The sequence below is a fragment of the Dendrobates tinctorius genome, unplaced genomic scaffold, assembly GCF_039654945.1.
Source record: "Dendrobates tinctorius isolate UK_male_01 unplaced genomic scaffold, ASM3965494v1 ptg000211l, whole genome shotgun sequence".
In the NCBI taxonomy this organism is placed as follows: domain Eukaryota; kingdom Metazoa; phylum Chordata; class Amphibia; order Anura; family Dendrobatidae; genus Dendrobates; species Dendrobates tinctorius.
The window spans coordinates 17,270,749-17,287,998 of NW_027361878.1; the positions used below are offsets into that span (position 1 = coordinate 17,270,749).

At 44.7% G+C, this 17,250-nt stretch overlaps 1 protein-coding gene across 1 annotated transcript in view; it reads right to left on the bottom strand.

Annotated features, from left to right (window-relative positions):
• Nucleotides 1-14,552: 14,552 nt before the first annotated feature.
• LOC141058319 (solute carrier family 22 member 6-B-like) overlaps nucleotides 14,553-17,250 on the bottom strand; it is an 89,537-nt gene continuing 86,839 nt past the window's right edge. Inside the window, exon 10 of the mRNA XM_073554524.1 lies at nucleotides 14,553-14,616. Within this exon, the coding sequence (XP_073410625.1) occupies nucleotides 14,553-14,616 (64 nt within the window). The remainder of the gene's footprint in view (nucleotides 14,617-17,250) is intronic.

Here is a 17,250-nt window from a genome sequence, read left to right on the forward strand (position 1 = left end):
TTAACTGCACACAAGAAGGAAACAGATGCTAAGCCAAGCGGCTAGTTACCCCAGTCCTGACATTACTGAACCTGTGCCTGACCAGCACCCAAAGCATGTAGCAGACTAGAGACTCAGGAGGAGAGCCTTGGGTACTAAACCGCATAAGTGTGCAACCTGCCTGCCAATGTGTACAGTCTCAGAACATAAACAGACACATGCAAACATGCAGACAGAGTGGTAGAGTATCCACCCACACACACCAAAGCATAAATGCCACTTGTGCGCCTGTGTGCGCCGCTGAGAGCCTTTAAAATGCTAGGCTCCACCCCAAAGACTCATGCCCAGTTGGCTGAGACATCGCCCGTGGGCCAATCCGGAACTGCCACATCACAAGAACAGCTAACGTCCAACCACCAATGAGGAGACGCCACATCACCAACATGCTCAGTAAGGTGATCTCTGGACTTAGGCTCCAGAGCGCAAGGCTGCACCTGCATATCATTGGTTACCATAGACTTGGCTGGAGAGTCAGCAGAAACCAAACGTATACCAGGAAACTGAGCAAAGCACTGGGACCGGCAATTGCAGCGGCCACACCTGAATGGGAGACCACAGGAACAAATAATGCCCAGGATCCATCCTTTGGAGTGGGAGAATCCTGACGCCTAACACCCGCTTTTGGGTTTTGGCTATGCCCAGATGCCCACCCAAGACATGAGAATAAGACAGGTCTAATACCAAACGCCTATAGGGTCCCGGTACAGACAGTTGCTTTAATACTTTCTCTTTCAGTTTTATGACCCAATATAGCAAATCCTCATTTACTGTGAAATATGGAAACCTGGTGTCTGCACCTGGCTCATGGGCAACTCCATATATCACAGTAACAGTGTCCCATGCCCGTTTCAAGGTAAAGTCCTCCATTTCAGCAGTCCCAAAATTCCCCCCAGAAACACTTAACTAAGGAATCTCGGCCTCATGGGTCACCGTCTCATCCTTGTTGCCAGCAAGGATGCACAGGGGCTACTCATCCACCCCCAACTGTGATGGGGATTGTACAGGGCATAATAGAAAAAAGAAAAAGTAGGGTGCACCTCCATTTAGTTAAACATAAATAACAGGGTGCCACACCTTGCCTGGGAGGGCAACGGATATTGAGAAGAAAAAGACCAAAAAAAAGTTGATGTGCACAGCTGATGCAATGTACTAACAATGACAATGTAGGACATATAGCTTTACTGGGAAACTCAGACATACTGAACAAAATGAGATACATGAAAACATTTAAAACATGTATACAACATGGTAATCATCCAACACCCCTGGAGGATGTATGTAAAGGAGCAAGCTGGCGGAGCTCCACTGGTATTATAATATAATATTTATACATATGAATTATCATTATATATTGTTTTGTGACCGTGCTGAATTTTATTGTTAAATGTGTAATTTAACATGGCAGTTTCAAAATCTGAACTCAAATATGGCGCATCTTCCCTTCTAAGCTTTGCACTGTGCCTCAAAAGTAGTTTCCCCCCACATGTGGGATATCGGTGTACTTAGGATAAATCCTTATGACAATGAGAACATTTAGGACTAAAACAACATTTTAGTGGGAAAAATATTTTTTTTTTTCATTTTCATTTTCAAAGATCAAAATTGTAAAATTCTGTGAAGCACATAGGGGTTCAATATGCTCACCACACATCTAGATAAATTCCTTGAAGGGTCCAGTTTAAAAAAAATGGGGTCACTTGTGAGGGTTCTACTGTTTAGGCACATCACAGGCTATCCAAACGTGACATGACATCTGCAGACCATACCATCACCGTCTGGGTTCCAAAATGTCACTCATTCCTTTCTGAGCCTTGCCGTGCATGTAAACAGTAGTTTTCCCCTACATATGGGGTATCTACATACTCAGGAGAAATTGCACAACAAATTGGGATTCCATTTTCTCCTGTTACCCCTGTGAAAATAAAAAATGTGGGGCTTAAAAAAATCGTTTTAGAAAAGTGATTTTTTATTTTCACGGCTCAATGTTATAAATTTATGTGAAGCACCTGGGGGTTCAAGGTGCTCACTACACATCTTGATAAGTTCCTTGAGGGGTCTAGTGTCCAAAATGGATTCAATTGTGGAGAACTTCCACTGTTTAGGACATCAGGAGCTCTCCAAACACAACATGGTGTCCTCTTTCGGTTCCAACCAATTTTGCATTCAAAAACAGTGATCTTCCCTTCCGAGTCCAAAGAGTAGTTTTCCCCCACATATTGGCTATCAGTGTGCTCAGGAGAAATTGCTTGAATGTGTCTTTTAACACCTTGAGGGGTGCAGTTTTTAGAATGGTGTCACTTTTGAATATTTTCTGTCATACAGGCCCTGCAAAGTCACTTCAAATGTTATGTGGTCCCTAAAAAAATAATTTTTTACATTTTGTTGGAAAAATGAGAAATTGTTGGTCAACTTTTAACCCTTACAACTTCCTAACAAAAAAATGTTTAATCAGTTGTGCTGATGTAAAGTAGATATGTGGGAAATGTTATTTATTATCTATTTTGAGTGACATAATTCTATGGTTTTAGGGCATAAAAAAATTAAAAGTTTGAAAATTGCAAAATGTAACAATTTTCACCAAATTTCCAATTTTTTTCACAAATAAACACATGTCATGACAAATTTTACCACTATCATGAAGTACAATATGTCATGAAAAAGAACAATCTCAGAATCAGTGGGATCCGTTGAAGCGTTCCGAAGCGTTCCAGAGTTATTACTACATAAATTGACACTGGTCAGAATTGCAGAATTTGGTCTGGTCATGAAGGTAAAAACAGGATTGTGGGGTAAAGGGATTAAAACCTGCTGTGGCCAGTGTGGGCCTGCTCCCTTCAGCGGACAGGATGGACGGACTGGTGTATTTCAAGAAGTTTTTGTATATTTCTCAGCTCTTATTCGTAGGTATTCAGGATCAGAGGGGCCAAGATTATGATTTGCAAGTCAGAAAATCAAGTGAATATTTTTGCCTAAATGGAAAGGGTCCAAAAGCGTGGCTTTGCTACTCATCCAGTATGTTCTACTGTATGCCGCGGAGCTTAATCTCTGTGTCAAGAGTAACAATCTAGCCCATGATTCCATTCTGGGTAGTTACCTACCAGGGCATAACAAAGACATTGCTTTTGAAATGCATTTGTATCTTTCAGATGTAAATAAATTGGTGCCTGTCTGAGATAGCTGCTCAGTAGTGGAAGAAGGGCAAATAGATTTACAAAGTGGTTCTCAGCTCAGAAAAAATGTGCACATTTTTCCTACATATAGGCAACTCTCCCAAAAATTCTGAAAGATTTATGAGTCAAAAGTAAATAACATTACCGTGTGGAGGGTCTATTATTATTGTGTTGGGGCATAAAAAGGGCACTATCACTCTATAGCAGCACCGCAGAGGCACTGTTAGCATATGAATGTGCATTAAGGTCATTATTTTCATGTGGAGGCACAGGGAGATCAGTTTTATAATGTGGAGGCACATCACGGGCCTTATTAACATGTGGTGGCACAGAGATGTTATTATCTTGGGGATGTAGAAAAGGTTCACTGTTACTATTGAGGGCACTCCTGCTGTGAGTGGTACAAAAGGAGGGTGCTAGCAATCTATAGGGCAAAGTGGGCATTTTGGATTGGTTTTAGCACTATCTGGTTTTATTCAAAGGTGGAGGAAAGTAGTCATAAAAGTCTGTGTATTACAGACTGCAGTGGTGGGCTGTTGATGGAGGAAGTCGTCATGGTCGTCTGGTCTAGATGTAGAAGAAAAGGCAAAGTGAAATTGCATAAAAGCTTGCCATATAAAAGTCAGAGTTGGTAGTATGGTGATGTAAGGGAGGGCCAGGACCGTAGTCGTGACCTGTACTCTGGTGGCAGCTGCGTCCAGCCCTTCCCCTACATGAAACAATACTATGCTCCTCAGCATACCTGCATCTCCAGATTCATCTTCACCTGGGCACTTCCCAGGCCATAACGGTCTCTCTTCTAGGTGACTCACATCAATGGAGACACAGTCTGAGACAACTTTTACACTTTCTTTACCTAGGATTTCGCACGTTACCTCTACAGTTGGTACATCATCACATTTACTTACATCCTGATCTTTCCCTTGCTTGCTGTCACTTCTGTGCAGTACACGCCCAGACCGAACCATACTAGACTGCTTCCAAGTTCCTTCCAGGTCTGACCTCACTACTATGACATTTCCTTCAGCCTGTTTCGCCCTAGACATGAATTCATCAATCACTAAGTTTTGTGACCCACGGTGAAGCCTCTGGCCCATCTGTACCGATCACGTCGAAGTGCCAACTCATTTCATCTCTTTAGTCCAGCCAACTTCTGCCCCAATAGCATTGGTCCAGGCGGTGAGACTCCACATCTTCCTTTTTCTGTTCTGACCCACTGCTAAGACCTGCAGTGGCCGTGGGTAATGTGGGCAATAACTACTTAACGTTACATGACTGCCAAGCTGTCCGGGCCTATAGCCCATCTGGACTCTTAGGCACCCTGGCCCCGTCTGACTAAACGACTCTTCCTCGCTAACCTTACTCTCAGCAGCCCCTCCTACAATTAACCCTCTAAGAAACTACTATCAGGCCCCACTAATATACCTCCACCTAGTGGCCCGCAACACAATTACAACTACCCAGCCTATTGGGAAACTATGCTCTAAGAGTGCCCTCCGCTAATGTCCTAATAAAGGATGCACTAGCTTTCCCTAACTTTACATACACAAATGACATATAATATGGATGCAATATTATCATACAAGAACATGAGGCAATATATACATTTATCCATACAATGGTAACACATTCAAGTGGCAATACCATAAGTAATGAGCGGTAATACATAATTATACATGTAGCAGTTCCGCAGGCAATAATCATAGAAACATGTTTGTAAACATTAAAGGGCTGGAAAACAATCAGAGGGAAGGAAGGCATAAAAGACATCATATCCCACCCCCTTACATTCTCCTTTCCTTAAAATTGGTCATCCCCGACCAAGGCACGATACAAAAATCATCAGTAGTAAAAAAATGCAAGAAAACCGCCAGTTATTGGGCTTAACTTAAGCCATGTCCAGTACGCACCGCAGTCCAATGTGCACAAATAACACTCCAGGTTCCCAGCCTTTCAGGGTTGAAGAAGGCAGGTCCGAAATGCGCGTCGGGGCGGACGCGCTATCCAGACACCGGAGCACCTCCTGACCACCACTGCCGGTAATTATTATAGTATGGACGTTGTTCTCTGTACATATAGTGGCCACTTGCTGGCGGTAATATAGACAGCATTATGGGTGATTAGTTAGGATAAGTGGCTGCATTTAGGCATCACCCTATAAATGTTTATTGCTATAAATGATAACGTCTATTATTTGTAATGGCTATTTTTTAGCGGTGGAGGCTTAATACAATAGACATCTATAATATGGGCTCTTTATATTATGTTGCAGTATGTGAGGATATAGTATTGTATTGTCAATTACTCATTCCCTTTGAGGCTGATGTACTATTTTGAGTAAAACTGCCATTTCTAGATAGCCATATAATTGGAGTCGTATAGCAGCCTACATTTTCCAGGTGCTGGATGTGTGCGTCTTTTTTAGATGTGTAATCACAATATACATATGTGTATGTTTACTTCCCCTTATTCCCCTAATTGGTGATGTGTAGTATTTTATCTATGGTTCTAAACAATAAAGTCTTTTTTCATATTAGTAAAAAAAGCCTTTTAATCATCTTTTCTCTGTGGATAGGGTTGCAAAGATAGTCTGTCCTAGGAGAGATGCTCCCCCTTTCCTGGAAGGGAGTACAGACTTTCCAGAGGTCTCTAATCAAAGAGACAGTCTCTCCTGTTTCCAGCAGACTGGGACAGGTGCAACAAAAAACAAAGAGTCCATAGACTCCAGGTATAATGCCTAGCTCGCAGTCCTCTAGGCCATAACTATATTCCGCTTACAACCGCTTTCTCTTCAGGGTCCCGCCTATCACCGGGGGGACCGCCACCAAAAGCCTCTTCCCTCCATCACAGTTCAGTAGCAAGGAGAAAGGTCTCCTTCTTTTCAGCCGCTCCCACAAGGGGCGGACCCGGCCATGTTTACAGTCACAGTTCGGCGCCAAAGAGTGACGGCAACGCCTACGAAGGACGTGGTTCTCGTTGTTTACTTCTTCTCCATCTTTTCACGTCATTCTCAACACCGTCATCTTAGTTACTGTGAAAGTGTTCGTTTTTCTTCTCCAATCAGTCAAATTTGATGCAGAGGTCAAACAATTAACAGTAGATAATTTCAGCGTTTCTTCATCATCAGCAATTTTTGGTTCCTTCTGCTGGTCATCTTCCAGGGAGGCGGCCATCGCACATATTTCTTTATCATCTTTTTCAGCAAATTCTTCACATGGCAAGGCAACTGCATCCTGCCAAACTTCATCTTTCTCAAGCTCATCACTTGCAGCACTTCCTCGCTGCACGGTGTTGACATCCTGCCGACTACGCCAAGTGTAAGGGAGGGTCAGGACCGTGGTCGTGACCTGTACTCTGGTGGCAGCTGCGCCAAGCCCTACATGAAATAATACTATGGCATACCTGCATCTCCAGATACATCTTCACCCCGGGCACTTCCCAGGCCATAACGGTCTCTCTTCTAGGCGGCTCATATCAATGGAGACACAGTCAAGTGGCAATACCATAAGTAATAAGCGGTAATACATAATTATACATGTAGCAGTACTACAGGCAATAATTATATAGGCATGTTGGTAAACATTAAAGGGCTGGAAAACAATCAGAGGGAAGGGAGGCATAAAAGACATCATATCCCACCCCCTTACATTGACTCAGTGGTTAGCACTGTAACCTTGCAGTACTGAGGCCCTGGGTTCAAATCCCACCAAGGACAACATCTGCAAGGAGTTTGTATGTTCTCCCCATGTTTGTGGGGTTTCCTCCAGGTTCTCCAGTTTCCTCCTACACTCCATAGACATACTGATAGGGAACTTAATTTGTGAGCTCCGATGAGGACATTGATTCTGATGTCTGTAAAGTGCTGCGGAAACTAATAGTGGTATGTAAGTGAGTAAAATAAATAAAGTGTACAGCGAAGATCAGAGAGAAATACACCTGTGTAAAACTGGTATCCACCACTATAGGGTCAATGTATGGTGGTAATATTAGTGTCAAATAGGTCTGCAAGTGGCATCAACTTTATTATCTGTGGTCAGTGAGATATCACTGTGTAATATGTTGTTAGGCGTCGGATTCCTGCAGCGACACAACAGGAATCCAGAGCCTCACATGCTGCTCTGCAAGCCTTTCCTGAGGCTAAGTTCCTCTGCTGCTCCACTGAGCATGCTCACGAGACGATCTCCCATTGGAGGTCGGGATTCACATGCTCAGGTCCTTCTCCAGATCTGATTGGTCCATCTCAGAGATCTGGACGGTCCCGGCAGTGCATGGCTATAAAAGGCCCGCATGGCCGCTCGGCCATGCGCTAGTATAGACTCTTCTTGCTAGATGTGTGAATGGTGATGGTTGTATGTTTCTGGTGACTGACTTATTAAGATTCCCCTCCCTCTGATATTACGCATGTGGATAGGGAACTATAGAAAGAGTCAGCGCCAGTCAGTGGCAAGCAATAGGCCACTGTGCACACCACACCTCTATACTAGCGTCCGGTGGTGTCACGTCTCTCACGGCACTATCGCATAGCGGCTGTGTCTGCCGCCGCTCTGCATTCAGCAGCACTTACCGGCGTCCGCAATTGCGACGCCGCACGCATGGTAGGTCTAGACAGACACCGTCCCCTGTCTTGGACCCTGTCCTGTGACCTGATACCGTGCGTGCTATTTCACTGAGACCTGTGAGTCTAACAGGCTCGGTGTTTATGTTTATGTTACAGTGCCTCTGTGAGTTAACAGAGCCCGCTCTGTGCACGTCGGGTGACGTTGAACCTGTGCGCATTATACCGCCATATAGCGCGTCTGCCATTAATTAGCAGCAGTTTTAACACCTTCTGCACGGTGGGCCCCGAGCGGCGAACACACTTTATTATTTATTTATTTAGTGCGTTCCGCCGTTCCTAACATATGTGGTGCTACATAGGTCTACAAAGACATTTACTGTTAAATTTGCCGAAAGGTTTTGATTGGAGCATGTAAATGGATGTGGTATGGACTTGAAGGGAATCTGTAACTAGGTTTTCCTAAAATAAAATATGGCCACCATCTTAAGGCCTTTTTTACAGACTTTTAGTATGCTGTATATATGTCCCCTAGCCCCTCTGCATATCACAAAAAAGATCAGTCATATTCCCCCCGTATGGCGCGGTCCTGCTTGATGGGTGTCTCTGGTCTTGATCTGGCACCTCCTCTCTTCTTGCGATTGCCATCCTCCTTACCTGCTTCATGTTGATGATGTGTCCTATGTCATGCACACAGTGTTCCCTAATCACACTTTTCTCTGCCCTTCTGAGAGCAGAGTCCTGTAGCCCGCATGAGCCGGGAAAGCCCAAAGAGCGACGATGACCCATAAGTCTGCACATGCGCATTAGAGTACTTTGCTCCACTCTCGGCAGGGTAGAGCGAAGTGCACCAACACAAGAGCACAATTGAGGGACACTGTGTGGGGGACATAGGACCACGCCATCTGTGAGTACAATAAAAGTTCTTTTAGTGCCATGCAGAGGGGCTTGCTGTAAGAGTGGCCTGATAGGTGGTGACATATTTTATATTGGGAAAACCTGCTGACAGATTCCCTTTAAGTCCATAGTGAGAATATCGCAATACAAATGTTTGTTGTTGCTATTGTCTTCTCCAAGTTGAGGTGAGGTCTGCAAAAGAGCCATGGTTTGTTCCAAAAAGTTTTCTAGCGTATGCTCTGCAGTCGTGACTCTCCCTGAAGGCAGTTTTCAAAGCAAGTAGGAGCTATTCGTATACAATGGTCAATTTAAATTATTGACATATGGGATGTAGCATGTTGCAAATGTAACAACGTAGAGCAGTAATATTCATAATTCCAGATTCATTTACCAAGATGTGTGAAATATGAAGCATGATAGGAAGTAAATGTCATATCTTATCCATTTCACCTTGATCATAAACACTTGTGTAGTAAATGCCAAGCCTTATCTAGTGTTAGATGGTCAACCATTGAAGTAGAAAATGTGACATGTGCTCTGTAAATGAGGCGCGGAAACCATTGACCAAGAGAAAGAAGGTGGAAAAAGATGGACAGATGTTGTATAGATGCTATATCACATATGTTTGCATCCCTTAGCAGCGATTCTCCAGATGCATAGAAGTCATATCTAGAGTTGAGCGATACCGTCCGATACTTCAAAGTATCGTATCGGATGGTATCGGCCGATCTTTAAAAAAAGTATCGGTATCGCCGATTCCGATACCGGAAGTCCCATTCAAGTCTATGGGACTTCCGGTATCGGAATAAGAAAAACCCTTTCCTGCCCTTGTACAGCCTCTCTGGGGTCTGTACGGGCCTTTCGGGGGGCTGTGCCGGCCTGCCAGGGGGTCTGTGCAGGCTCCGGTGGTCTGTGCCGGCCTGCCGGTGGTCTGTGCAGGCTCCGGGGGGCTGTGCCGGCCTGCCGGGGGGCTGTGCCGGCCTGCCGGGGGGCTGTGCAGGCTCCGGGGGGCTGTGCCGGCCTGCCGGGGGGCTGTGCCGGCCTGCCGGTGGTCTGTGCAGGCTCCGGGGGTCTGTGCAGGCATCGTCCGATGGGACTACAAGTCCCATCGGGCGATGCCTGCTACCATGACAGTGATTGACACATTAGCCAATGATGGGACAGTAGTAGTCCCATCATCCGGCTAATGTGTTAAATGTAAAAAAAAAAAAAAAAAAAAAAAAAAATTACATGCTACATGCATACTACATACATGCTACATTCATACTACATGCAACATACATACTACATATATACTACATGCATGCTACATACATACTGCATGCTACATACATACTACATATATACTACATACATACTACATGCATGCTACATGCATCATACATAACACATATATACTACATGCATGCTACATACATACTACATGCTACATACTACATATATACTACATGCATGCTACATACTACATGCTACATACATACTACATATATACTACATGCATGCTACATACATACTGCATGCTACATACATACTACATATATACTACATACATACTACATGCATGCTACATGCATACTGCATGCTACATACATACTACATATATACTACATACATACTACATGCATGCTACATGCATCATACATAACACATATATACTACATGCATGCTACATACATACTGCATGCTACATACATACTACATATATACTACATACATACTACATGCATGCTACATGCATCATACATAACACATATATACTACATGCATGCTACATACATACTACATGCTACATACTACATATATACTACATGCATGCTACATACTACATGCTACATACATACTACATATATACTACATGCATGCTACATACATACTACATGCTACATACATACTACATATATACTACATGCATGCTACATACATACTACATATATACTACATGCATGCTACATACATACTACATATATACTACATGCATGCTACATACATACCACATATATACTACATACATACAATACATTCATACAATACATACATAGACATACAGTACATATAACATAGAGTAACATACTTACCAATACTTGTCACATTGTTCCCCGAAGCCATTGTCTTTCCGGAATAAATATTAACATAACAAACCACAAAAATACGCACCCACGATCCGAAGCAGTCCACGAGTGTGTCCCACGACGATCTTGGGTAGAGAACTGCAGCATCAGATGATGCTGCCGTTCTCTACTGGCTGCAGGAATCCAATGACGGAAGGTAGGTATCCTTCCGCACTGTATTCCTCCGCCACTTAAAAAAAAAAAAGTCCCTAGTCTCACTTTATGCCATTGCTGTGTGGGAATTTCCCACACAGCAATGGCATAAAGTGAGACTAGGGACTTTTTTTTTTTTAAGTGGCGGAGGAATACAGTGCGGAAGGATACCTACCTTCCGTCATTGGATTCCTGCAGCCCGTAGAGAACGGCAGCATCATCTGATGCTGCAGTTCTCTACCCAAGATCGTCGTGGGACACACTCGTGGACTGCTTCGGATCGTGGGTGAGTATTTTTGTGGTTTGTTATGTTAATATTTATTCCGGAAAGACAATGGCTTCGGGGAACAATGTGACAAGTATTGGTAAGTATGTTACTCTATGTTATATGTACTGTATGTCTATGTATGTATTGTATGTATGTAGTATGTATGTAGTATGTATGTAGCATGCATGTAGTATATATGTAGTATGTATGTAGCATGCATGTAGTATATATGTAGCATGTATGTAGTATGTATGTGGTATGTATGTAGCATGTAGTATGTATGTAGCATGCATGTAGCATGCATGTAGTATGTATGTGGTATGTATGTAGCATGTAGTATGTATGTAGCATGCATGTAGTATGTATGTAGTATGTATGTAGTATGTATGTAGCATGCAGTATGTATGTAGCATGTATGTAGTATATATGTAGTATGTATGTAGCATGCATGTAGTATGTATGTAGCATGTAGTATGTATGTAGCATGCATGTAGTATGTATGTAGCATGTATGTAGTATGTATGTAGTATATATGTAGTATGTATGTAGCATGTAGCATGTATGTAGCATGCATGTAGTATATATGTAGTATGTATGTAGCATGTAGTATGTATGTAGCATGCATGTAGTATGTATGTAGTATTTTTTTTTTTTTTTTTTTTAACATTTAACACATTAGCCGGATGATGGGACTACTACTGTCCCATCATTGGCTAATGTGTCAATCACTGTCATGGTAGCAGGCATCGCCCGATGGGACTTGTAGTCCCATCGGACGATGCTTGCACAGACCCCCGGACATCAGCACAGCCCCCCGGCAGGCCGGCACAGCCCCCCGGCAGGCCGGTACAGACCCCCACAGGGTGCACAGACCACCGGCAGGCCGGCACAGCCCCCCGGCAGGCCGGCAGAGACCCCGGGCAGTCCACACAGCCCCCCGGCAGGCCGGCAGAGACCCCCGGAAGGCCCGAAATGACGGCGCATCATGATGCGCACACACCGCGCATCATGATGACGTCAGGCCGTCAATCAACTGAACTTCCGATTCCGATGCCGAATTCCGATATTGAAAAAATATCGGAAGTCGGTATCGGAATTCCGATACAGCAAGTATCGGCCGATACCCGATACTTGCGGTATCGGAATGCTCAACACTAGTCATATCCTATCACGGTGTTAGAAATAAGACAGTGCCTAGGGACTTCATTTGATTTTTTTTTACTTTATAAAACCATGTGCAGATACCGTATTGTCCGTGTATTATATGTAATGTACAGTACATGAATGTTTCTGATCTCTAAACAGTTTCTATAAATGTCACCAATACAACCAAAATGTAAATTTGCAACAAGAATTTATATTAAAGTCTCACACACAGGGCCGATTTTAAACAAAGTCCCCTGGGCAAAAGTTTAAAGTGGGGCCCCAAATGCTGATATATTGCACCATCACACAGAAACATTTCAATATTGAAGTCATTCAACGCTTGTTTCCTGGCCTCTTTATATCGGCTGAGGAACAATGACGGACACAGGTCTGTCACTAGTAGATCAGTCTGTCCCCATATAGCATCATGTCATCAGCAGCATATCTTCAGTTTTCACCTGGCGATGTGCTGCTGAGAACAATTATTTTTGATCCGGCATAACCTAGCCAATCAGTTGATGAATAGGCAGCATTTTGCTTGTTTAGTATTATGCACCCCATAGTCCTCCACATAGTATAATGCACCCCATAGTGCTCCATACAGTATAACACACACCTTATAGTCCTCCATATAGTACAATGCAGCCCTTCTTAAAATGTAATGCAGCCCCCCACAGAATGTAATGCAGCCCCCATAGAATGCAAAGCAGCCCCCATAGAATGTGATGCAGCCCCCCAGAGAATGCAAAGCAGCCCCCATAGAATGTAATGCAGCCCCCCACAGAATGTAATGCAGCCCCGCATAGAATGCAAAGCACTCCCCATAGAATGTAATGCAGCCTCCAAAGAATGTAGTGCAGCCCCCCCATACAATGAAATGCCGCTGACACAGTTGAATGCGGGGGGCTCTGGCACCATGCCCACTTGACTCAATTGGAATATACTTTATGCAAAGTTAACTTGCATTTTTGGGAAAATCTCTTTATCACCTATCCATTGGATTGGGGATAACTTTGTTATTGTGGGGGGTCTGAGAACAGTGCTTTGTAACCCTGAGAACAGGGGTCTGTGGAGCGCCATTTTGATTGGAGTGAAGGCTGCACAATCTCAATCTCTGTGCCATTCATTTTTTGGGAATTTTCAGATAAAGCAGAGTACAGCGCGTCGCTATTGACAGTAAACGGAGAAGAGGGCGGGCATGCGCACATCTGCTCCAGTCAAGAGACCAGATCCCAGGGTTGCGGAGTCTTGCTCTTGGGATGGCTGGGTGAATAGAGGAAATACTCTTTTAAGTGAGAGACTTACTTAAAATCAAGAGAAACATTTCATGAGGTTTACTGCTACAAAGTTTTTTACGCTACGTCTGATGTCCCACTGTCTCCTAGATATTGACATCATTTATGGTTTCTTATTGCACTTGCTATATAGTCATGTCTTTGTCATGCATGGCAATACCTCTTCTCCCTATTTCCTAGGTGTACCTTTACTGGCAACAGGTCCCTAAACATAAACTTATCATAAAACAGTTTCCCCCCAGTGTTGCAGAAAAGAAACCACCTGGTGGATTAACAGTTAAATCTACTACTCCACTTATCAGTGGTGCAGCCAAACAAGGGCCCTACAGGTAACGGGGCCCATTTGCACCCCAAAGCAGGTGTAATTTTGCATTATGATGAGCTAGCAAACTGCAAAGGGCTAATATATTGTTCTTGCACTGGGGTCATTTTCTGTCTGTGTCCACCAGTGGACCACAATCTACTTATTTGGCCAAGATTGATGTAGACTTGAGGATCCAATACTATAAAGCCACGTTTTAACTTAAGTTTACTTTGAAATAAAAGATAATCTAGGATAAATTTGCGTTTTCTGATCTATCTGTGAAAAATAATACGTCACTTGTTGCATGCGCCAGTTTATGTAGAGGCCCTCTCCCAGTTTTACCTGCACAAAATACAACTCCTGTGTACAGCATGGTGAGTGCAGGAACGACAAGTTAAAAAGGCAGTACATTTTATTTCTGATAATGTAAAATCATTTTATGGAAAAACAAAACAAGTCTTCTGCTGTTAACCAGATTCTTACATAATACGATGAAGCTGAAACTGCTTCCAGTATAAAATGATGGCTTCAGTGGACTTCTTTTCTTCTGTAACTGTTAGTGTGACTTGTAGAACTGATGAAAAGTGTAGTAGCTCTATCATTTTGTTTTCATGAGATTAAATTCTATCTTTTAAAGCTATTTCTTCGCTGTACTTAGAAACCTTCTTCCTATGTGAACAGCTGTAATGAAATAGAAAATTATCACAATACTATTGCAATTCAAAACATGATGCAAAAATCGAGTTGGTACAAATGGTTTTGCCGCAACAGTTTTTAAAAGAAATTCTATGAAATGTGTTCTTGCATTGTTCTACGGTGGATTCTAACTTCTTCTTAGATGCCATTTTGGTATTTTTTCCTAGTTTGAATTATGAAAAATTGTAACTAAAGCATGTGGCAGTGTGGCACCCCTTAGGGTTCAGTCACCGCAGAGGTACTGTACCTCCTCCTGAGGTGTGGTACCCCACCATTCAGGTAAGGTGGAGACTCCTGACCACACTCCAACACCTGCATCCCACACAACATAGTAGTGTAACAAAGCACCCTTTGGTGGCTCCCTGCTTGGAACACGAAGCGTGCTGGGAGGCGGGTGGAGTTAGTTGGCACTAAAAGAGCGGGAAGAGTTTAGGATTTAGTCAGTCTGACAGAGTCAGTGGAAGAGTGAAGATCCCCTGAGTGGGATGGATGAAGGAAGTGCTGCAGCCGACCTCAGTGACCTGGGTCCGCTGGCACAGGAAAGAGACATTGATGGAAAGCCTGACTCTCTCCATAAGAAAGAAGGATTAGTACGGAATGTAAGGAGAGGAGGACTAAGGATTAGGGTTAGAGCAGAACCCTTCCCAAGTTCACAGCGCATGGCCGGGGTCCGGTCCCCAAGGTTGTATGGATACTAATGGTCCTGCGACAGACACCGGAGGAATAGAAGCTGTCACCACTTTATTCCCACACAAGACTTGGGGGCACAACAGCAACGAGAGTGAGCCGGGACTTAGTAACAAGGAGTCCCCGAAGCAGGCTACAGCTGTCGGCCGTACAAGTAGAGTTCTTAGGAACATCTGACAGGAGGAACTCCAGTGTAACTCAGTACTGAGAGTACTTCACTATAGGCGCAAAAGGGAGACGTTCAGAAAAGGCACTTATGTTGGCGGAGTGTTGGAACGGAGTACTTCATCTTGCCTGGAGGTTGGCTGAGACTCTGACCTGCAGGACACGGCACCGAGGCGGGCACCTGTATGCACAATAGACTGTGAGTAAAGCTTTGGAACTACATGCCCTGGTGTCCTCCGCTTATTCCTGCGCCAACCCATTCAGCACTGCTACATCTCTGTGCTTAACTCTGCACCACTCCCCTCTCCTCACTATCTCTCCATCTACACTGCCCTGGGACTACAGCCCTGCCTGTGGAGGGCTACACCATCATTGCTGCACCACACCATCTGTCCCAGAGGATCTGTCTGCAGCGTCGGCTTAACATCTTCATTGCCGAACACCACAGGTGGCGTCACAAATCATTCACTAATAAACTTTAATCATCATCCGCACATTCAACATTCCCCTTTTGCAATGGACGCCCAGGGCCACGGACCGGGTCACAGCTACCGTGACAACTCCCATTGAAATCCACCGGGCCCGGCTCCAAGTACCCCGTCGACCTGGCGAGACCCTGGGGGCAACCCATTTCTGGCGTCACGAACAGGATGACAAAGCCCGGTACCACCGGGTTCTGTGTGCCGAAGATTTATTGGACTTAAACATTGCTGAGAATGTGCAGAATAACCAAATTAATAGACTGTAAAATGGACTCTCAAAATGGCCGCCGGCTCGGTGAAGAAGGGCGTGACAACATGGGTGGTCCTAAGAAAAGACAGCGAACTGTCCTGGGCCTCCCCTGCCTAAACTTCTATGCTACAGCAACATGGCCCACCCCCAGAGGGATTCGTATACTGGCTTGGTATGGAGGAGTAGGAAGAAGACGCCACCCACAAAAGGAGGAGCGAGAGCCGGTGGCGGAAAAAGAGCCCGGGAAGAAGGAGGAAGAACGCCAGGACGCCATGATGGAAGGAGGACAGAGGCCGGGAGAATGCAATGGAGAGAAACCACTTGCTCCTAAGCAACCCCTGCGGGGCATACGGCCGCTGCGATACCATCTACAGCGCCCACCTCCCCCTCCAAGCCGATACTGCCACTGGATGCGGCCTGCCAGGAGGAAGTATATGAGAGTCCTGGAGCCGACTGTGGGGCAGGGACCGAGTCCCAACCCGGACCTGGCACGGCTGCGCAGGATCCTACCAGCGTGCCCCAATCCTGTACGGGGAGGGACACCACTGCCGCTCACCTACAAGGCAGCCCCGGAGGTTGCCGCTACCAGTGTTCCCCAAATGGCACCTGCGCAAGACATAGAACATCCGTGGGAAATACCAGGTAGGATCACAGCCCCGCCATCATCCTGGTATTAGGGACTGCTCCCATGGACAGAATTGGACACATGATTTCCAGGATATCGAGTGGCAGCACCCAAATTGCGCCGTGCCCGCAGCAATCGGCAGCAGCAGTGCTAACTGTAGTAACACCTGAAATTGGGGAACAACATCTATTGGTACCCGTTACAACCCCTGAGGAATCATTGGCATCTGAAATGCTAGCCTCACAGGCAGCAGTTACTCCCGTTGCCATTCCATCTGCACCGGCAACCACCAACCTAACCCCTTGGGAGAAGGAATACCTACAATTTGTGGACAATCAGCAAGAAGAGGATGCCCTTCAGTTCTCCCCTGGAAGCAGCCCAAGCGACCCGCTTCCACCACCCCAGGAGGG